The 22,002-nt window shown below is 42.4% G+C and overlaps 2 protein-coding genes across 4 annotated transcripts; one reads left to right on the forward strand and one right to left on the reverse strand.

The window, feature by feature from the left end:
- Nucleotides 1–326: 326 nt before the first annotated feature.
- Nucleotides 327–2,374, reverse strand: mterf3 (mitochondrial transcription termination factor 3). Of its 2 annotated transcripts, none has more exons than XM_072447433.1 (8): nt 2,176–2,374; nt 1,813–2,063; nt 1,581–1,730; nt 1,279–1,468; nt 1,054–1,201; nt 903–974; nt 643–804; nt 327–560 (listed from the first exon to the last, which is right to left on the reverse strand). In XM_072447433.1, the coding sequence occupies exons 2-8, from the start codon at nt 2,054–2,056 to the stop codon at nt 366–368; spliced, it is 1,161 nt and encodes a 386-aa protein (XP_072303534.1). In that variant the 5' UTR covers nt 2,057–2,063; nt 2,176–2,374; the 3' UTR covers nt 327–365. The 2 variants fall into 2 exon arrangements, with proteins under 2 accessions (XP_072303534.1, XP_072303535.1); XM_072447434.1 differs by having other exon boundaries at nt 2,327–2,364.
- Nucleotides 2,375–4,987: 2,613 nt separating this feature from the next.
- On the forward strand, nt 4,988–21,772 carry nup153 (nucleoporin 153). Of its 2 annotated transcripts, none has more exons than XM_072447435.1 (22): nt 4,988–5,130; nt 10,325–10,538; nt 10,612–10,887; nt 13,281–13,420; nt 13,525–13,653; nt 13,720–13,836; nt 13,915–13,956; nt 14,055–14,108; nt 14,677–14,814; nt 14,917–14,963; nt 15,038–15,173; nt 16,261–16,431; nt 16,504–16,602; nt 16,677–16,761; nt 16,831–16,926; nt 17,015–17,560; nt 17,643–17,849; nt 17,937–18,851; nt 18,955–19,323; nt 19,419–19,634; nt 19,725–19,908; nt 20,330–21,772. In XM_072447435.1, exons 1-22 carry the CDS (start codon nt 5,053–5,055, stop codon nt 20,409–20,411), a joined length of 4,341 nt encoding a protein of 1,446 aa, XP_072303536.1. In that variant the 5' UTR covers nt 4,988–5,052; the 3' UTR covers nt 20,412–21,772. The 2 variants fall into 2 exon arrangements, with proteins under 2 accessions (XP_072303536.1, XP_072303538.1); XM_072447437.1 differs by having other exon boundaries at nt 4,992–5,130; nt 10,331–10,538.
- The last annotated feature ends 230 nt before the right edge of the window (nt 21,773–22,002 follow it).

The following is a 22,002-nucleotide window of genomic DNA, read 5'->3' on the forward strand; positions in this document are numbered from 1 at the left end:
TGCGCAATGCAAAAAATAATCTATTCAAATAACTCACTCTGTTAAACTATTCAGTACATCAGTAAATGTACTAAATATCTATCAGAAACTCATGTAATATAAATATATATTCTCAAGTTTATGAATTACTACTTGTGGTTTTGTTTGTTTTTGCCTGAAGTTATCATGTACATAAAGTAAATACACCTTCGTAAATATGTATACTCACTAACAATAACTCAATTGAGATGGTGTCCTTTTAGAAGTGGACCCCGTAAGTGTAGAGTATGAACACAAACACACAATCCCATTGTGACGAATCAGGTACATTTCAGTCAATTTATTATCAAGTTTAACTTGAGGTTAAGTCGATTAATATCATTATATCATAGAGTTTTTTGAAACAAATAGAAATCTTCTAATTTGGCTGATGCCAAACCAGAACAAAAGGTCTCATCTGGTAAAGAAATCAAGTTGTCAAGGGCAATGTAGTTTGGCTGCGTAGGATCATACTGAGCTTTCCCCAGATATTCAAGGAACAGATGTCGCTCTTTGACACGCAAATATTTTGTATTCAGAACCTATGAGAAATAAAATGTATTATTTCAAAAAAGAAATGTATCTATCTGTAGTGATTTGATTCATCAATCTATACCACCTTACCTGTGGAAACTTGACAATCAAGTGATGGGGCACCTTCATAGTATTGTGGAGTAAATCAAATATTTGGATTAGCTTCTTCTTATTGGCTGCAAGCACTTTTGGGACAGCCAGGACTATGTGCTGAATCTCATTCTTCTTAAAACCAAGTTCTATTTCACATACCTGATAATATGTACACAATAGTACAACAGACACAAGTGTTAACAAGACTAATTTCCACAATAAAGTTTATATTTGATTCTGGCAAAAATAAAAAATACCTTCAGATTTTCCTTCACAGGCTCCAAACTACCACACAATAATCGTGGTAGACGAGAAACTATATTTCTTGTCTGAAAAAGATTTACAAATGCTTACATGTGCTTAAAACAATGTGTAAAGACAGCGCAAAATATTAGTTTGAACGATTACATTGGCGACACTTAAGTTGAGCTGCTGCTGATAGAAGCCCATCCGGTTGTCCAGCCTCTTCACACTGAAGCTGAGCAAATATGGTGCCCTCGACACCATTGATGCCACGGTCTCTGAGCTGAACTTCTTAGACTTGAGGTAGTTCACCCTTCAACCACAATAATTCAAATATCAGTATTTTGAGTTTAACTTGACTTAATTGTATTACAAATACAGAAATGTTACCTTGTATTCAAGTTCTCTAAGCTCTGTGTGAGAATAAATGGATTGTGCGAGATGATGTAGCCAAGACGAGAGTCCTCAACCCCAACATCTTTGAGAAACAGCAGCTTTGGCACAACATCAGCCTCAAAATCAAGTCTCAAAAGCATAGAGCCAACATCGGGCCTTTGTTCGAGCTTCCAAAGATTGACACCTAGAACAAAAACATTATTGAAATCAAAAACATATTAAGGCAGCTTCTAAGACATTCAAGGATGCTTTGCATGTTCATGAAGATAAATATCAGAATTTCTACATTTAATTACCTAGCTGCACAAGTTTACTCAGAGTCTCAGATTTATCAACATAGTCTCTGAGTGAATCGGATGATGGAGGTAAATGTGAGGGAACAGATATTGTGACCGCTTCCTTATCATCAATCTCATCCAATGCAGAGACCTCAATGTTTTCTAGATCTGAAAATGACATAAAACACCTCATCCTTAATTAAAGAAGGAAAAGCAATTTTGTTTTAAGAGCAAACAAAGCAAAGTGTACCTATTGTCTCTTTTGCACCTCGTAATACAGCACTTTTATTAGATGCAAAATCGGTTGCTGCTGACAATACTTCCAGATGTTTAGTTGAGCTGTAATGACACATCTGTATCATTCTTGCTCTCGTTTGGTTTCCACTGGGAAATGAGGGCGCGCTGCTTTGTATGAGATGCGATACATGTGTGGAAATTCTGGTGCCAAGAAGATTTCTGTATCTCAGACACAACAGCAAACACACAGGAGCCATTTGGATTCTGAAAGTAAATGTGGATATACAACAACTGTCAGAAAAAAAACACAAAAGAAAGTCCAAATAACGTATTCAACCATTTTGGAATAAAATGAGACGTTGTAATGGCCACTCACGAGTCAATTCTCCCCTGAGACAGTAAATTGAAAATGCTACGAGTTGGTCGTCGCAAGCAAACTAGCTCTAACTTTTCCAAGTGTCACATTGACAGAGTCTTCTCTAAAACACAAGCAGACGCAAAAACGTCCAAATAGTAAAACTCCAAACCCTCTTCGTTGTTGTCTTTGATGGAGAAGCTCATGGAGAAGATGCGGCAATGTCAACAACAAACGTTCCACGCGTCAACCCCGGAAGTAGATGAAAGCCGCGGTTACTGCACCAGCGCCGCCTAGTGGTCCAGATTAGAGGGGCATCTATTGTAGGTGGAAAAAATGTATTTAACTTTATTACTCTACATTTAAGATCCTATAATGGTTGACCATTTAAACGTATGGTATTATAAAAATGTAGCCTAACATTAGATGGATTAGGATACATAGATTTAGCATAATATCCCAGATAGATAAAGAACATTGATTCAACATTGATATTGTGTTAGGTGTTTTGGTTGAATCAACATTGATGACAAAACGTTGAATTTTCATTGAAAGTGCTCGTTATGAACAACATCTTTTAAAAAAGATTTTTGACCTATTTTGATTGTGAATCAACGTATAATCAACAATGAAACATAATTGAAGTTTCCATTCATTTCAAATATTCAATCAACATTTGTACAACTTTAATTTACATTTAATCATCATTTAATCTATTTCTGAAGGTCCATTTCAGCTGTTTTGAAAGATCACATTTTCAATGAATTCAATGAGTTTATGCCAGAAAGCAAAATTGATTCATGATGAATTTACGTCTGTAAAACAATGTTGATTTAATAGTTTTTAAGAATAATTTTGAACAGTCATTGAATCAACCATGATTTTTCAATATCAACCAAGAATCAACCTTTTTAACCCTTTTTCTATCTTGGTATGTGTCCTAATATGAAATAGATTAGGCCATGGCTACAACAAAGAATAACAGGTGGGACAGCGGGTCCCCTGGAGGACCTCATAGGCAATAGTCTCCTCACTCCACAGCAAGCACATTTTTTAGTTTGATGTAAATTGTAAGCCTATTGTACATATTTGTTCAAATGTAGCCTACTAGCTTACTATTCATTACATCTTCAAGGTTATTTGTGTTTTTGTCTAATTGTGACTGCCCTGAGTTCTCAGATGACCACGGACACCACTTTCGCCTTCACCTTTCACGCCTTCTCAAGCTCTTCTCTGAGCCCTTGGTATTTCGCTGATGTTGCCATAGTTTTTTATGCTACGTTAACCACAAGAAACAGCTTTCCTCTGCTGTTTCTCCACCACCACAATGTCTGGTTGGTTTGCCATTACAGTTTTGTCAGTCTGTATCTGGAAGTCCCACAGGATCTTGGCTTGGTCAATCTTGACCACCTTTGGGTTTCCAGTCCATGCTCAACGCAGATGTTCTTGTACACTATGCCAGCCACTTGGTTATGGGGCTCCATGTATGCTTTCCCTGCCAGTCTCTGGGAGTGAGACCCCTACTGTGTGGACTACTTTCCCTCTCCTTGTCACCATCCGACTACACTTCTCAAGCCCGAATTACATCCCAATGTCAGCGCTACAGATCCTGGTCATGTCGATCAGTGAGTTGATGTCTCACTTCTTTGTAGCGTACAGTTTTATGTCATCCGTGCAGGGGAGGTGACTGATCTTGGCCCCATTCCTGAGTCGGTATCCATAGCCAGTCTTGTTGATCATTTGGCTGAGAGGGTTCAGACCTGTGCAGAACAGCAGAGGGGACAGGGCATCTCCTTGGTATATGCCACATATGATGGACACTTGTGCAAGTGGTATCAAGTTTGCTATGAAGTCTCTTAGAGTCCTCTTGACATTGTCAAAGCACTCAGTGACCCACGGGTGTCGCGTTGAGTAATTTGCTTTCTTGTTATCAATCCAGGCAGTACACAGATCGGTGTGTCGGGTTCTGCAGTCTTTAGCAACTGTTCTGTCAACCAGGAGTTGATGTTTGGCTCCTCTGGTGTCTTTGCTGATGCCCTTCTGTGTTTTGCTCGTGTATTGATCCATGTGCCCACTTATCTTGGGCACATGGATCATGATGCCTGACATGAGCTTCCATGTTGTGGAGAGACAGGTTATTGGCTGATAGTTGGATGGGATTGTGTTAGCCATTCAGGGTGAGTCCCATCCCTTAGCAGTTAATTTGTGCTGCCAGGCACTCATGGAGTGTTTTGTGAGTTTCTTTAGCCAGTATGCGAGAATCATGGTGTCCAGTTTTTAATACCTGAAACTCTTTTTGGATGTCTTTATGTATGTCTGTATATATGTATGTATGTATGTATGTATGTATGTATGTATGTATGTATGTATGTATGTATTTATTTATTTATTCATTTATTCAAACAGAGAAAGATAATTTATTGTTGCATCTTTGACTGTGAATAAAAATATTTAATTATTATTATTATTATATTTTTTTAAGGTGGGGTATTAATGGGCTGCTTTCCTAAGTGTTTATTGTGAATGAGCAGGCAGATTTAATGTGTGTTAGTCATTATTGTTGCGCATGTTCACAGTTCATTGAGTAAATCCATGGTATTCCTTGTGTAATTTCACATTTTTAATGGTTATACAGGTTAATTTGATTATTTGTTGGTGGCTCTGCATTTTTTTACTTATGAGGCCTTTAACTTTGACTGTTTGATGGTGTTTTTTCTTTGAATTTTCAAGTAAAGCATACCAAGGAAAACAATTAAGTTATTATTTATGAGGGCTTTTGTTTTCATAACTTAGCGGTACAATACTACATTTCCCACAATGCCTCAGAGCTCGGCCGCGGTGCTGGATGACAGCTATCCGGCGCCGAACACCGCCGCACCGCAGACTACAAGGGCCATCATGGCAGCCACGGGTGGAGGGAAAATTAGGAGCAGGAGATCCCACATCGCTTCTAAACCCTATGCCAAGAATAAACAGGTAAACCAAACAAATTATTATAGAATGAACCCTGTAGCGACCAAGCTCCATAAATTGTAGCCTGACATTTGTTTTGTTCATGTTATTGTATTCATGAAGGCATGTATGGCCTACTTGTGGCCTCCACGCGTTTTTAGCTTGTCCGGGGAATGATGACCAAAAGCAAGTTGACTTATGAGCAGCAAAAATGAAGCGGGCTTGTCATGTCAGGATCGTGGTAATTAAACGTGTTTTTTGTAGATTTGTGTGACGTGTTGTCTTCGAAGCACGAAACAGGTCTACACCTGTTTAGTGCGAAGTTTAAGGAAGGCAAGGAAGTGCATTTGTAACCGTTAGCGCATGTTGCTAAAGCTAAATAGCGCGCTAACGGCGAGCGGTGCATTGTTGTCTCAAGATCCTAACTTTCACAGCTTTGTTATGAGAGATGTCATTATTAGCTAGCTGCAAAATCAAATGACACGAGGCACAAGTTGTGTATAGAATTAAGATAAAGTCGGTTATTGTCTGGTTCATACTGACTGTTACCTGCCCCATTGCTAATGTTAGCTAAATCTCAGCTGGATTGCGCAGGAATCATTGGCTCCAGCCCACATGGCTCTGTGTGCGTTAGGTGCCCGCTCACATTTGCACCGCGTTTACATTAAACTACAACTTTGAATACTGTGAAACTAGACTGTCAATTTCATATTTCGTTTAGCACCGACAAAGGCGTATATGCTAGATTGTGTTATTTATAATCAGTCCATGAACAGTGAAGCGACGGACCATAAACATCACCGCTGTGTTAATAACCAGTACTTTTCTAATTTACAGGGTTATGCTTGGTTCAGTAAACCTCATCTGTCCAACAATATGTTGCTACTGTTCATACTGTCCATGTATGTTACTGCATTTACCTGTACATGTTTTGTGTGGGATTTTTTTTTGTCACAAAGAAAACCAAGGCAGTTTAGAAAATAGCATTGAGCATTTCTATATTTGTGTTCAAGAATGTAAACAACTTAAATAACCCAAATACTGAACGTGAACTGTGGCAGTTGTGGTGACTTCATATTCAGTAACCATGTTTACCCTTAGGTTAAGGTTAAAAAATGCTCTTGGTGTAGTTTACAGATAAGCTAATGTGAGGGGCCCCTGTGTGGTCTATCACTGATTGAAGAAAGACAACTTCATAGCATGTTTCAGGATCTTCACACCCATATGATGAATACAGATGGCTGCAGTAAAACCTCTGCTGGAGCAAACCACTTTAAACACATGGCTCATGTAACAGAGCTTAAATTATGTAATCAATATTTTTGTTTTATCCTTTTTACATAAAATTATGCCATACCCAAATATGTATATATGGTCAACCGTACATACCGTCAGAGTTTTGGCATGGCGAGCCGCCATTCTCAAGTACTTTTCGTGAGCGCCACCTGCGACACGGTTTGTCCCACCGCCATCCTCCAACCTCAGCCCAGCGAGAACACTGTACCGTGTTCATACCATATCATGTTTTGATTATTTGGTTGTGGCAATAGGTTAATGAACATGCATGAGACATGTTAAGATGCAACATTGTAGACTAGAACTAAGATCTATCTGTCGTCTCATTCATGCACAAATGCACACAAAACACCAGTGTACAAACAGTGGAGGCCAGGCGGGTCAAGTGTCTTGCCCAAGGATATAGTAAGTATGCACTGTTTGGAGTTGGAATCAAGCCATCTTTGGGCCAGCAGGAAAAAACTACTTCTTAGCCATAGAGTTGCTACTACAGCAAGATGGCGCCGCTGAAGGCTGCCTCTGCATTTCGGTGCTCGGATCACTGCTAGAGAACAGTCAGCAACGCCTTCTGCGCCGTGGCCCGCGCCGTGGCCCGCTGGGCTCATCAGACCACGTCATGGTTCACTTGATCCCCACGTACAGACAGAGGCTGAGGCTCTCCAAACCTGCAGGCTGCGAAATAGACGGGGGCCCGCAAGCAGTTGAATCTCCGGCGGGCCCGTGGTTTGAAATAGGAGGGGGCCGTGATGTAATATCGATGAAAGCGGGCATCTGCTCGGCCAATGAGAAGCGAGAAGACGTGCGAAGTGGGCATGTCTGTCAAAACGGAACTTAAGCGATGAAAATGCCCCGAGTATGGCCAAATTACTAGTTAAATCTAGATTTTTTTCGAGGAGGGGCACGGCGGGCCCCCTCCTATTTCAAACCGCGGGCCCGCCGGAGATTCAACTGCTTGCGGGCCCCGGGCCCCCGTCTATTTCGCAGCCTGGGCAGTGCATGCGGCTGGGGAAGAATGTCTCAGACACGCGGACTATCAGCACAGGAGCTCCATAGGGCTGTGTACTTTTCCCCCCTGCCCTGTACACAAACTGCTGCACCTCCAGCCACAACTCCACTCTGTAAAACTAATTAAGTTTGCGGACGACACCGCCCTCATCGGGCTCATCTTGGACAGGGACGAGTCTGTCTACAGGAGGGAGGTGGACCAGCTGGTGTCCTGGTGCAGCGGTAACAACCTTGAGTTCAACGCCCAGAAGACAGTGGAGATGATCGTGGACTTCAAGAAAGTCAAAGCCCCTCAGCCCCCCCTCACCATCTCGGACTCCCCCATCTCCACTGTGGACTCCCTCCGCTTTCTCGGCATCATCATCACCCAGGACCTCAAGTGTGAGCCCACCATCAGCTCCTCATCAAGAAGGCCCAGCAGAGGATGTACTTGCTTCGGCAGCTGAGGAAAGACAAGATGATGATGGTGCAGTCTATCCTCACGTCCTCCATCACCGTGTGGTACGCTGGAGCCACAGCCAGGGAAAAATAGAGACTGCTGCACATTGTGCGCTCTGCTGGGAAAGTGATTTACATATCTGCAGGACCTGTATGTTTCCAGGGCTATGGGACGTGCAGATCGGATCACAGCCGACCCTTCTCACCCTGGACACGGACTATTTGAGCCACTCCCCTCAGGCAGGAGGCCACTCCCCTCAGGCAGGAGGCTACGGTCCATCGGGACCGGAACCTCCCGCCACCAGAACAGTTTCTTTCCCTCTGCCGTTGGACTCCTGAACGCTGCTTTGCACTTACTGCACTGTTCACTTCTTAGGCCACAGTTATTCTATTACTTGGTTTACGGATCCGCCGCACTTACATTACTGATTTCTACAATATATATATATATATATATATATATATATATATATATATATATATATATATATATATATATATTTTTATATAAAGTACCGCCGACAAGACAAAATAGCATTAAATGAAATACTAAAAGCGGTATTAAGTCAAAAGATAAGAGCGCGTGAAGCAATTTTTCCTGCGGGAGTCTGTGACTGAGTGGATCCGTCCCTGCGTGCGGCCCCGGGAGAGCGTGTGAAGACGCGCGCGCCAGTTTGCCTGTCTTCTGCGCGCCTTTTTATAGCAAATACACATTTTAAACCCGTTTACCATATTTTCTCCAGCGCGTTTTGCCGTGACTATGGGTGCACACTTAGAAGCGTCAATTCTTCCAATTATACCAATTCTACACCCCCGTGCGTTTTGTGTAAACCCGGAAGAAAAAATTGAAAATTTAAATTTATATTTTGCCCGCCTGTTCAATATTTTTCATTTAAAAATCCGTAAACCAAGTAATAGAATAACTGCGGCCTTATTGCACTACATATTGTATTTATGTACGTACATATGCCTATTTTTAACCTTATTTTAACTTTACTTACTTATTTTTAATATCTGGCAGCTGTTCATTGTTTTGTATTCATTGTTCAATGTTTTGTTGTTTTGTGTTGCATCGAATCACCAGGACAAGTTCTTATCTTTGTGAATTTTGTTATTCTGATTCTGGTATGATGATATCCCCTCCAGAATGTGCAGTGTTCATAGTCAACGCTGCAGCCAATGATTTAATGAATTAAATTTATATTTTCAGCCATTTCATTGATAATAAACCTCAATTGTGTTGGTAAAATAGATGACCTTTTTAGGAACATTAATGTAACACATGGGCGGACACACACACACACACACGCACACCGCTTTGCACATGTGTAGCAAACTGTTTAGCAACATAGTTTTGAGAACTTTTGCCATGCTCTAATTGGCAGGACATGTTTTTAGTCGACCAAGAATGTCCATAGAGTACAGTTACATTTTATAGTTATGCATAAGGCAAAAAAAAATTGTGACTGACATAAAATGCTAGGGATGTCCCGATCAGGTTTTTTTGGCCCTGATCCGATTCAGTCATCTGACCTGATCCGATACCTTCGTAACACATTAAAAAAATGCACAAATGCAACATAAACAGGTTGTCCCCAGTTTTGTTTTTATTTTTTAACACTTTTAACAGTGCACCTTTCTTTGATGTAGCTTGAATAAGAAATAATAGTGCTAAATTTGAATTCAATAAAAATAGCAGCTCAACTTAAAATACCCAGCAGGCATGTAAACAAATAAGCAAAGTGCATATTAAATAAAAGTGCAACAGTGTCATAAAGTAAGGCCAGTAATGTGCTTTTCAGAACTGCACTCTTTTCTGGCTTATAATCAAATGTATATGTCTTGATGAACTCCGTCTGAATGTCTTCGAGTCGAGAGTAAGTCAGGGGCGAGTGTTCTTCCTCGCGGTAGCCACGGTGTCTATCACGCAGCGTTGGGAAAGAAAGCCCTCATGTACGCAGTTTGTAAGAATGCGCCACACAGCCCACACTCCGCACCCCTGGGTCTGTGCTCCGGAACGGTGATGACGCCCTCGCTCAAACCGCACATCATCCCACCCATGGCTTTCTTCATATTAGCAGCATTGTCGCGCAAAGTTACCCATTGCTTGTCGATGCCCTGCATCTGTTTGATGCGCTCTGCTGTGTGGGATCCGAAATTCCCTGGGCATGCAGGGTTGCACGGCGGGTTTACAAGTCGTGTTCCATTCATGCATTATACAGAGGTGAGAGACTGATCAGCGCTACACATTTCAAGCTTATTATTAAACTAATAAGAGTAAAATTTATGTCCGATCACTGATTGGGATGCAACATCTGATTTCGATCGAGTCTGAAACCACGTGATCGGGCCCGATTTCCGATCACGTGATTGGATCGGGACATCACTACAAAATACTCAATTTAAACAAAAGTGAACGATGAATACCATTATTTGAGTAATTAAAGTCTGAATAACATAGGTTTTGTTTTTCCTGTAGCAACAGACGGGCTTGATTAGCCGAGTCACAGACACAGTGAAGAGCATCGTCCCGTCATGGTTGCAGAGATATTTTAACAATGAAGAAAGTTCATCAGGAGCTGATGTACAAGGAACTGATCACAACTGTCAGACTCTTCCTCCAAACGGCAGTGAAGAGGGGCCGCCTCCTCTGGACGGACGGAACTCTCCTGAGCCCAGCACCAGTAATGCAGGTCAGTGCACTGTCGGGTTATTGCTGTCATCCGCTACACAGAAGAACAAGGCTCATGTGGCTTTCTCCTTCAGAGCCTTCGACGAGCCGTGCCTCACTGAACTTCCAGGAGTATGTGCTGGCCCGGCCGCCTCTGAGTCGTTCTCATCTACACTTTCCTCCACTGGACGCCTTATCTCCAGCCCTCGGGACGTCCACTGGCCTCTTCTCCCAGCCTTCCACCTCCTCAGCCCCTGGACCCTTTTCCACAGGTTTCTCCTTGGTCAAAGAAATCAAGGAAAACCTTTCACAGCATGAGGATGATAATATTTCCACGACAAGTGGCTTCTCGTCACGGGCATCAGACAAAGGTATTAAACTACTTCTGAAACAAGTTGATTAATTGCCACTGATCAATTATTGAGATAATTGTCAAATAATGCATGAATTAAATAATTATCTGGAATTGCAGTGGTTTCATGGATCAAACAAAGTACTAATTAAATGGATCACTACACACTAAAGTGTACATAAAAGTCTGAATTTAAAATAAGGAATTTCCTCGGAAAGTACCACCTCTAGGCATCATAAAAATAAGTAGATAAATGGATCAGTGTTCATTTGTACATTTGACCCCTTTTCAGCACTTGCCTTGTACGTAACATAGTTTTGGGCATAATTTCGGTGGACACGAAACTTTCAAAACAGATTTTTCCCTCGCTAACCGTCTGTCAGACTGCTGAGCGCTCCGTGCTGTGCGAGTTGCCGATTTCGGTCGTGCAGTACCGCAAAACGTGGAAGTAAGATGTTGGTTTTCCACTCGCGGTAAACAATGATGTTGGACACAAAGATCAAAATTATGATTGAACGCTTCTTCTGTGTTTTATGGCGGCTGGTATCCAAGTGTTACATTACGCCAGACTTTATTCTTCAGACTTTATTCCTTTCTATCCACAACCAAGGTATCATCAGTAATTCTGGAATCTCCACACTTGAAGGCTCCACACTTGAAGGCTCCACACTTGAAGGCTCCACACTTGAAGGCTCCACACTTGAAGGCTCCACACTTGAAGGCTCCACACTTGAAGGCTCCACACTTGAAGGCTCCACACTTGAAGGCTCCACACTTGAAGGCTCCACACTTGAAGGCTCCACACTTGAAGGCTCCACACTTGAAGGCTCCACACTTGAAGGCTCCACTCTTGGAACCTCCACTCTTGGAACCTCCACTCTTGGGATTAACGCTGGCTTCTCTCACTTACCTCTGGCTGTGAGCAGCGTAGGCATTTCTCACTGTATCTACTTTTACTTGACACTTTCTTGACTGCATCCGCATAGGATATGCCTTGACAGTCTTTAATTTTCTGCACCTCAGCATCCCTTTTACTACCGCCATAAAAGAAGGAAATGGGGAAGAAGAAGAAGAGTCAGGTCTGCGCAGTGGGCAGTCTTGAGGGACAAGAGATGGCGGAGGGGTGTGGATCGATGGTCAGTAGCAATCTAGACAGCGGGGAGGAGCAACCTTTTCTGGCTCTTGGTACCCGGAAACGTAAAATGTCCTTTTATATCATCCGTGTCGGAAGGGTCTGGCAGTGAGAAGCAGGATGAAGCTGCTAATATCGGGAACGAGAGCAAAGGGTGTAAGGTAATTATAAAGCTTGCACAGGAAAATGCGTCCTTTAAGGAGTGGAGTCCAGTGTATTGACGACGAGTCTAAATAAGGCAGTGGGAGAAATCGAGGATGTGAGAGTCCTTAGAGATGGCTCACTGCTGGTTGTGTGCAGCGAAGGAAATCGGTAAGGTGTTCATTGGATAGATGAGCTATGGCGTCAGGCCATATGTAAGTGCCAGCGCTTTGGACATATAGCAACGGTCTGCAGAGGGAAGCAAAGATGTGGTAAATGTGCAGGAGATCACGAGTATGGGAAGTGTGACGAAGGAGCGTGTGTGTGTGTGTGAGAGATAACGGTTTTAAAAAAAATTAACAAAGACCTTGTCATTTTTGCTTTTGGAATTGTTTTAATTATTCCCTAGTTAAAGACAATTGCCATTGTGTACTTTAGTGTAGAGTGACCCAAATGTACTCCACCTGAATGAATGCTCAAGCAACATAACTTTATCTCCGTCTAGGTCACATTTAATAAATGTCTCATGTTTACAGCCTTTTAGTAATTGTACAACTAATCAATTTTATTTGAAAGGATAATGGTCAAATCAATTGGTGAAAAATAATTGTTTGTTGCAGCCCTATATAAACTACTGCTGATGGAAAAACGTACTTTCTTATCAAGCCTGTGTTCTTGCTGAGGGGTTTTGGTGTGGCGGGCCGCACCCCCGCCATGCCCAAAAGATGCCGCCATGCTCAAAAGATACCGCCAGGTATTAAGATAACCGCTCGCGAAAAGCCCCACGGCGCTTGCACTGTACTCCTATGGAAAGCCAATATGATCACACTCTGCCACTGAGGAGCGGCATCTGGCGTAAATTACGACGCTCGTTTACGGCGCACGGCGTTAAAATCAGTTTTATTTTGTAAAAGCGTCGGAAAATACGCCGCTCTTAAGTGTCGGAGTGTGATCATATTGGCTTTCCATATCGAGCCCCGTGGGCGCAATTTAAGTACTTTTGCGAGCGGTGCCTACAGCCTCATCCTCCAATCTCAGCCCAGCGAGAACACTGAAAACATTAATATGTATTCAAAGGAATAGGTTACTTGCTTTCTTACATGCAACCAACAAAAATTGTTTTTTGGAATGTTTTACAGATGTCCCAAACTCTAAAACGGCATCAATTCCTCAGCTGTGGTCTCCAGAGACGGACAGAACAAACTCTGGCCCTCATTCATCTCAGGCCAGTCTGAAAAAGCCTTCATTTAACCTGTCTGTTTTTGGCAACCTGTCTAATGTGAGTTATACATTAATGTGTAGAACAAAGTCATGTTGCCTTTTTAAAATATCTGTTTGACCCAGTATGTAAATAACAAACCAATTATTTGTTTCTCTGTGTAGTCTACATTAAACAGCACAATCCTAAATTCAAGTCAGCTTGGAGATTCTCCATTCTATCCTGGAAAAACAATGTACGGGGGCGCATCTGCGGTTAAAAGCTCTCGGACCCGTCCTGGGACCCCTTACCAGGTCAGTGTTGTCATGGTTATCTATTTGTTTTAATATAGAGTGAAATGACATGTTTTGTTTGGGTAGGCCCCAGTGAGAAGACAGATAAAGGCCAAGCCGGCTGGTGCTCAGCCCTGTGGAGTGACAAGTGCGAATGCACGGCGGATACTGCAGTCTCTGGAGCGCATGTCCAGTCCTTTAGCTGTAATTCTACATATTTCTAACACATGATTTGCCATCAAGTCACTTCAAACCTATAATTTTATTTTCTCATTATCACAGGATGCGAGGAGAATTCCATCAATGGCTTCGTCTTCATCAGCAGTAAGTACTGAAATCATGTTCCGTATGATAATGCTATCATAATTTATAGATAAAACCCTTGATGTATAACTAACACTTATTTAAACTGATTTTTGTAGTCACTAGATGGCACAAATGTAGAAGTTTCTCCGTTTCAATCAAAAAGGAAACGGGTAAGTACTAAATGCTATCTTCATGCATCTTTTTATTGTAGCATTTGCATGCTCTCAGTTCATATTCAGCATTTTTTTCTGATGTGAACAGTAGCTTCATTGTAGTGACTCTGCAGCATGTGTTGTTATATGTCTTCCTGTCTGCCGCCTGTTGGCCTCGGTTACAGTTGACCAGATTCTCCACACATTAGACAGCTGTTAACCCCTGTCTTGTGTGTGTTTTTGTAATTACCATACTTTTCATACTATTTAGCCGCTACTTTTTTGCATGCTTTGAACCCTGCGGCCATTACAACGGTGCGTCTAATTTATAGATTTTTGGTGGCTACCACATCCCGTGTACTATGTGTAAATATCTCATGTTACAACGTTGGCACCTGCGGCTTATTGACAGGTGCAGCCCATATATTTACAATTTATTTTTTCTGTGTAAATTTTTTTGTGCGCGGTGTATCGCCCAAAAATGACGGTAGTTTTTGGAATTCAAACCATTTGTATTATTTTACTTCATGGACTGTGACCAGCTCCTTAGAGTTTTGATACTGATGTCGTTATTGTACCACTCCAGATGGAAAACGTCCCTCCGGTGCAGAAGCTGATCGTGCCGTCGGTAGCACCAATGTCAACAAACCGCTCGGTGTCCTTCAGGCCCACACTGAACCCCGGGGTAGGGAGCCGGACCCTGGACAGAACTCCTAGAGACACAGTCAGTACTACGTTTAGATTGTCAGAATGTTTTTTATGAAGATTCTGTACAAAACAATGAGGGTAGATGTATGATATGTTTCCTTCTCATTTGTTTCCACAGCCAACAAGACAATCGCCACAACTACTGGAAATGACACCGTCTTCAAGGTAAAGTATTAAATTGATTTAATTTGATAGTTTGATTATAGTCAAACTTGACAGTTGTCATTTTTCCTCCCAAGCACATTTAGTTCTGGTGCTCAAGGCTACCCCTTGTCCAGCACACCTGCAGCCAGTGCAGCGAGCGGCTCTGGAGGGGGGAAAATGAAGAGGGAGAGGAGCAGCACGCGGCCCTCCAAACGTCAAGACGATGATGAGGTGAGATTTATCATGACTCTGTTCGACACAGCATTGTAACAGAATACTCAATGCTTCTTGTACTTCTGCTTTAGATAGGCCTCTTTGGTTTATAGGTTTGCTAATTTTGTTTGTTCTTATTGTTCAGCTCTTTGATTAATTTTGGCTGTTTTAAATTTGCTTTACTTACATTTCTACAGATTTGATTTGAATAACATAATAATAAGCTGCTTTGGCTTTCCTGGTTCAAACTCAGAGCTGTGATCAACATAAACACCTTTAAGGCAGCCCATTTAAAGATTATGCTTTTGTCTTCTGCATACTGTAAGGGAAATAAGTATTTGAACACCGTGCTATCTTAAAATGGCGGTGGGGTCTTGAGCTTTTCCAATGTGAGAGATGGAATCTAAGAATCCAGAAATCACATTGTATGCTTTTTAAATACTTTATTTGTATGTTGTTCCTGCAAATATGTATTTGAACACCTGAGAAAATCAATGTTGATATTTGGTACAGAAACCTTTGTTTATAATTACAGAGGTTAAATATTTCCGGTAGTTCTTGACTAGCTTTGGCATTTTGGCTCACTACTCCACACAGATCATCTCTAGATTTCGGGGCTGTCACTGAGCAACACAAAGTTTCAGCTCCCTCCAAAGATTTTCTATTGGTCTGGTGAGTGTCTAGGCAACACCAGAATCTTGGTGATCCTGGCTGTGTGCTTCGGTTCATTGACATGTTGGAATACCCAGCCACGACTCATCTTTTTGTTCCTTTTTTCTTTTCCGTCAAAAGGGCTACGCGATGCTGCTAAATCCTGTGTATGTCACCATTCAGGGAAATAAAATTGCAGAACAAAGAATGTCCAGGCAGTGGGCGTGTATTGAAAAATCTGGAGAGCAGTGAAACCGAGACGGTCAAAACAACGGTGTCTTGTCTGCAAGAGAATAAAGAGTAGTCAAACATGCATGAATCACTCTAAATACAACTTTCTTAATATGGTTAAAAACTCCTAAAAGTCAATTTTGCACAGTATTTCTCCTTTTAAAAGCGATGATACTTGGTGTGTTGGACTTTACATGATTTGTTTATCTTTTTATTCCATTAGATTGCTGAGGCACCAGACCTTCCAGCCATTTCACTTCCCATAAGCAGGGCTGCACTGCCATCTTTCACCTTCTCCTCCCCCTTGCAACCTCCAACCACAACATCATCCAGCTCTGCCCCCAACACACTGACTGGAACCCCTGTTAATGAAACTAACAAAGTTGCCAATAAGGTTTGTTTATTCACTACATTATGATGAGTACATTGCTGAATACAGTGCTTGATTTATTTCTGTCTTTATCAGGAACCCACTGTAGCATCAACGCCACCTAGTGCACCGTTCACATTTTCTTCACCTATTGTGAAAGCAACTGCTGCTAGTCCACCTTCCTTTTCCCCAACGGTATGCATATACTAATACAGCTATGCAAGAAGTTATTGGGTCATTTGATATTTTAAGTTTTACTTTATTTCTAGGCTGGATTTACCTTCAGTGCACCTGTAGCCAAGATGGGCCCCTCTCTGTCAAATGCCAACCCGACTGTTTCAGTATCAACTTCAGGTTTGATCATTTAATTACATGTATTTATAATGTGATTGCCATAATCACACTAAAACCTTTTCTTTGCAGTGAAACCAATAACAACCACAGATGAGTTTGAAGGACCCTTTAAACCAGCAAAGACCCTAAAGCAGGGGAGTGTGCTTGATCTCCTTAAAGATCCTGGTGAGTCTTCATTTGAAGGTTTTATAGGGTTTTCAGAACCACTTTCACCTTCCTACTGTAAATCTAATGTACATTTTATCCCCTCTAGGTTTTTCTTCTCCTGTCACACCAAAGGCAGCTGCAGATGTGACTTCAAAAACATCAACCCCTCCTTCCTCAACATCCACAATCTCTTCATCAGGACTATCTGACCTTTTCAAACCACAGCCAGGCTGGATTTGTGACGTATGTTTAGTGCGAAACAAACCTGCAGATGCAACATGTGTGTGTTGTTCAGCCCCTCAGCCCAAAACCGCTGCTCCCAAACCCTCTGACAGTAAACCATCTGCGTCTCCCTCGACGGGTATCGACTGGGAATGTGACACGTGTATGGTTCGGAACAAACCTGAGGCTGTTAAGTGTGTGGCCTGTGAAACTGCAAAGCCTGGGACAGGACTCAAGTCATCTCTTACTCTTCCTTCTGCTTTCTCGGCTGTAAAACCTCTCTCTCCAGCTCCAGAGTCTATTTCATCTGGGACAATTGGATTTGGAGACAAGTTCAAGCCCCCAGAAGGCTCATGGAAATGTGACACATGTATGGTGCAGAATAAGGCAGAAGTCTCGAAATGTGTGTCCTGCACAACCCCTAAACCTGGTAATGTTCTCTTAAAAAACTATGATCACATCAACCGATTATGTTAAGTTTTAAAACTAAATGTTTTTATTAATGCCATCAGGAGTGTCAGGAACCACAACAGCGCCCCCAGTGGCAGCCTCCTCACCCTCATTACCCAGTAGTACTCCTGTGCTTGGCTTTGGTGACAAGTTTAAGAAGCCAGAAGGCGCCTGGACCTGTGACGTGTGTCTAGTGTCTAACAAAGCTGCTGATGTCAAGTGTGTTGCTTGTCAGACACTCAAACCTGGAGCCAAAGTAGAGCCCAAAGGTATCCTGTTGTACATTGTAATGTATTTGACAATATACAATGTTCAATTTAAACTTTCAATAAATTGTACTGCTTTGTCTTCTCTAGCGTTTGGTACAGCCTTTGGTTCATCGGCAACTGAGACGAGCAGCTCCTCTCCATTTGGCTCTTCTGCTGCCGGTGGTATCAAATTTGGTACAACGGACAGCAACTCCTCAGGATCTGGAGGCTTTAAATTTGTGGGTTCATTTCCAGATTCATCTTCAACATCAGAAGGATTCAAATTTGGGACAGCTTTTGGAAGCTCCTCGTCTGAAACTAAAGACACTACTGCTTCGTCAGGATTCAAATTTGGCACTTCATCTGAGTGCTTTAAATTTGGGACTGCCTCTACTGATGACAAAAAATCCGACCAACCTGCTGCCACTTCTGGGTTTAAATTTGGAAATGGAGGTGGGATAGTTTTTGGGACTGGCTCCTCTAGCACAGAAAATGGCCCGTCTACAGGAGGCTTCACATTTGGACTATCAAAACCTGAAGAGAAAAGTTCAGAGAGCACTTCTACACCGATTACTGTTAGTTTTGCTCCCCCTACTTCTTGTGCAGAGAAGAGCGACTGTCCAGCACCTTCAACCACAGCACTGTCAGACAGCAACACATCCACCATCACCAAACCAACCGCTGGCTCTTTATTTGGGAGTTTGGCATCTTCTACAACTTCCGGGTCAGTTACTTTTGGATCATTATCAGCTGAAAAGGAGACACCTGCTCCCACATTTTCCTTTGGAAAACCAGAGGCGAAAAGGGAAGCCTCTCCAACCCATTCAGCATTCATTTTTGCGGCTGCCAGTAAAGACGCAGCACCTCCGCTTGCCCCTGCTTCAACCGGAGGCTTTTCCTTTGGCAAACCCTCTGCTCCTGCAGATCAACCCGCCTTCACCTTTGGCAAGCCGGCTGACAAGAGTGAACCCTCTACATCAGAGCCTCCAAAGCCAGTTTTCAGCTTTGGGCAAAGTGCAGCAGGTATTGACAGTTGGTTGTAGATATTATTGGGTTTGGATGGTGTATTTCTTATTTTTAGAATATTTTGCTAACAAACATCTCCTGTTTTATTTTTTGTCCGCAGATTCAACAGCTGCTCCAAAACCAGCATTTTCCTTCATGGCGAGTAATCCTACCACAAACTCCACGTCCTCCTCCACCTCTACACCGACGACTAGTATGTTTGGAAGCAGCAGCTCTGCTCCGGTGGCGGCTCCATCTCCGGTCCCCAGCACCTTTGTTTTTGGTCAGGCTGCCTCCTCAACAGACCCTCCTCAAACCAAAGCCTTTGTATTTGGTCAAAGTCAGGACAGTCAACCGGCCGCACCCTCGGCCCTGAACCCAGCTCCAGCCCCTGCTCAGCCCTTTATCTTCGGTGCGTCTGCAAACACTGCTCCTGCTGCTCCCTCCTTCAACTTTGGAGGTGCAGCACCACCTGTGGCCGCCTCCACAGGTCTGTTATTTTAAGGACATTTATTTATTACTTAATTACTTAGTTAATTTGATTCTGTGCGACATTATCATTAATCTTTATTTTCTCATATGAAGCTCCCTCAGCTGCCCCAACACCGTTTGCCTTCAATTCAGCCTCTTCTGGCAGCTTTGGGGCCAGCCAGACTCCCTCTTTTGGAGCTTCATTTGGATCACCATTCCAGGCGCAGTCTTCTCAACCGCCGGCTTTTGGGACAAACACCAATTCAGCGCCTGTGTTCGGACAGACAAACTCTACACCCGTTTTTGGAGCTGCTGCTAATTCCACACCAGGTAACTTTGGGGGGGGGGGGAGGGGGGGGGACTCATAGTTGTCTACCATTCAACAAGTATAATAGTAAACCATGATGTTTGTGTTCTCAGCCGGTGGAGGATTTCAGTTTGGAGGTGCCGGTGCATTTGGTGCATCAAACACTGGTTCAGGTGTATTTACTTTCGGTGCCGGTTCACAACCTCCTGCATTGTCGGCTACGCCTCCCATTGCCCCGCAGCCCGGAGCAGCACCGGGAGGATACAACTTCTCACCGGCGCCAGCATTTAACATGGGGTAAGTAAAATTGGACTAGATTACACCTCTATAAGGTCGACGGGCTGACAAGACCTCACCAAGGCTGGATGACATTAAACTGTGATCATCCTTGGGTGCAGGTTTGTCCTCGTCTGGACGCATGGTTTCGGGCAAACTTCAAAGACTATGAAGGCATTTGTCTGGTCTCTTGCAAGAAAGGGGCATGGAATAGTTATTGACAGTCAAAAGTCTGAAGACACAGTTCCAAACTCTGACATTACTGAAACGGAATGTAGTGGACAACTGTTTTGAGATTTCTGAGCCAAATCTAGTCATTCAGTTTTGATCACTACAAATTTTAATATTAACCTTAGAAATACTACAAAATATTTCAATGGCGTTGTTGTTGACAGTGGTATAAAATTAGTATCAAGTATTTTAACGCTTCTGTTTCTTTTAGGTCAAATAAGTCGTTTCCGTCTCCTGGAGGACAACCAATCGCAGGACGCAGGATTAAAACAGCAGTGCGGCGTCGGAAGTAGAACCCTGTGGACTCGACATGGAAGTTGACCGGACTAAGACTTTACTCAATTGGATGTCTGAAACATGGTCGGAGATCTCTGATTTGTGTCCTGGACGTTTGGGCTGGGTTAGCTTTCACATATAGACCAGAGCCGTTAATGAGACTGCACCATAGGACTTAACATTTAAAAACTGTTGAATGAACAACAAATACATTAACAACAATCAATAAAGCAAAGATTACAGCTTCGACTCAAAACAAGCAAAACAGTCATATCTATATTTTCAACACCTGCAAATGTCTGCTTGACTTGAGGCATGATTTCTTAATTTTTTTTTTGTATAAAATTGCAAAGGCAAAAACTGCAAACTCAAAGATATGCGAGTGTACACAAAATCCTATTGATGAGTATGTGTGATGAGGTTTGAGCTGTGTTGTGCAGAGAGGCAGTGTGGTGCAAGATCTCCACTTCCTATTATCTATTTTGACTGCTCCTTACAATGGGAGACAGTAGTGACTGAGGAGTTGCTGGAGATGGGTAGCCATGTTATTTCTGTGTGCTGTATGTACAGGGATACTTTGTGTCGTGAATGCAGCGTGCTTGTTTTTTCCCTGTTCTGTACAGGCTTGATGTGTGATTGGTTCCTTTGTACTTGCTGAGGTTGTTTGTTGAACGACATCACCCAGTGGTCCAGAGCCATCCTGGGTGAAAAAGCATATGAATGTCTAAACTTAACAAAGGGGAGTTAGGACGGAGGGCGGGGTTGGGAGAGGGGTATCTGTGCACTGTGGAGCTGGCACCGGCCTGTTCAACTTCGTAGAACTTTGTAAATGCATCGTTTTTGGACTCTTGTTACACGTTTGGTTGTTTGAGCTCACTGGTCGCCTCACTCACTGCTTCTCGTGCTCCTCCTGTCTCCTCCCTCCACCTGCGTCCTTCAAGCCCTTTACCTCTCTGCCTCTCCCTCTTTGTCTCTTAATTGGCCTTTGAATATTATTATAAAACCTGTATATAGTGATATTTTTTTTAATCTGTGAAAGTTGAATTTTTGTGTTACAACTCCACATTCTGCATTATGTTGTCTTTAGAATTTATGTATATTCCTATATTCAAAGTTGCCCAAATCCATTTAAAAGTTTAAATGCAAATTGGATTGCCTTTAATGACTAAAGGTATATTGGCTTTTCTGATCCACTTTTGTTTGGACCAAAACCAGTATTGTATAAAGTATTATTAAGTATATATTTTTCTATTGTGTGTTTAAATGGACAAGGGTGACTTTGGATGATAAGGAAGTCAGTTTAATTTTAAAGCCATGAATATTACTGGATGAGTGATAAAATTAAAACATGGATAATTACCATCAATAAAATCTGAAACATTACGTTTTGTCTTCTCGCCATACATTTTACATGCATTTGTCATTAAATTTACACCTGGAGGTGGTGGCAATGTAACCACTGCATGACTGAAGTGAGGCTGCCAATCTGACAGTTCCTCAGACCACCAATCAATCATGCATACACAGAAGTTCCGTTTGTGGAGTCACTGTCACCATGGAAACATGCACACAAACATGCTCGCACATTTTTGTTAGTGTTTTTTAGCT

The sequence above is a fragment of the Eucyclogobius newberryi genome, unplaced genomic scaffold, assembly GCF_026437365.1.
Source record: "Eucyclogobius newberryi isolate DKJ021-1_F unplaced genomic scaffold, fEucNew1.0.hap1 SCAF_16, whole genome shotgun sequence".
In the NCBI taxonomy this organism is placed as follows: Eukaryota; Metazoa; Chordata; class Actinopteri; order Gobiiformes; family Gobiidae; genus Eucyclogobius; species Eucyclogobius newberryi.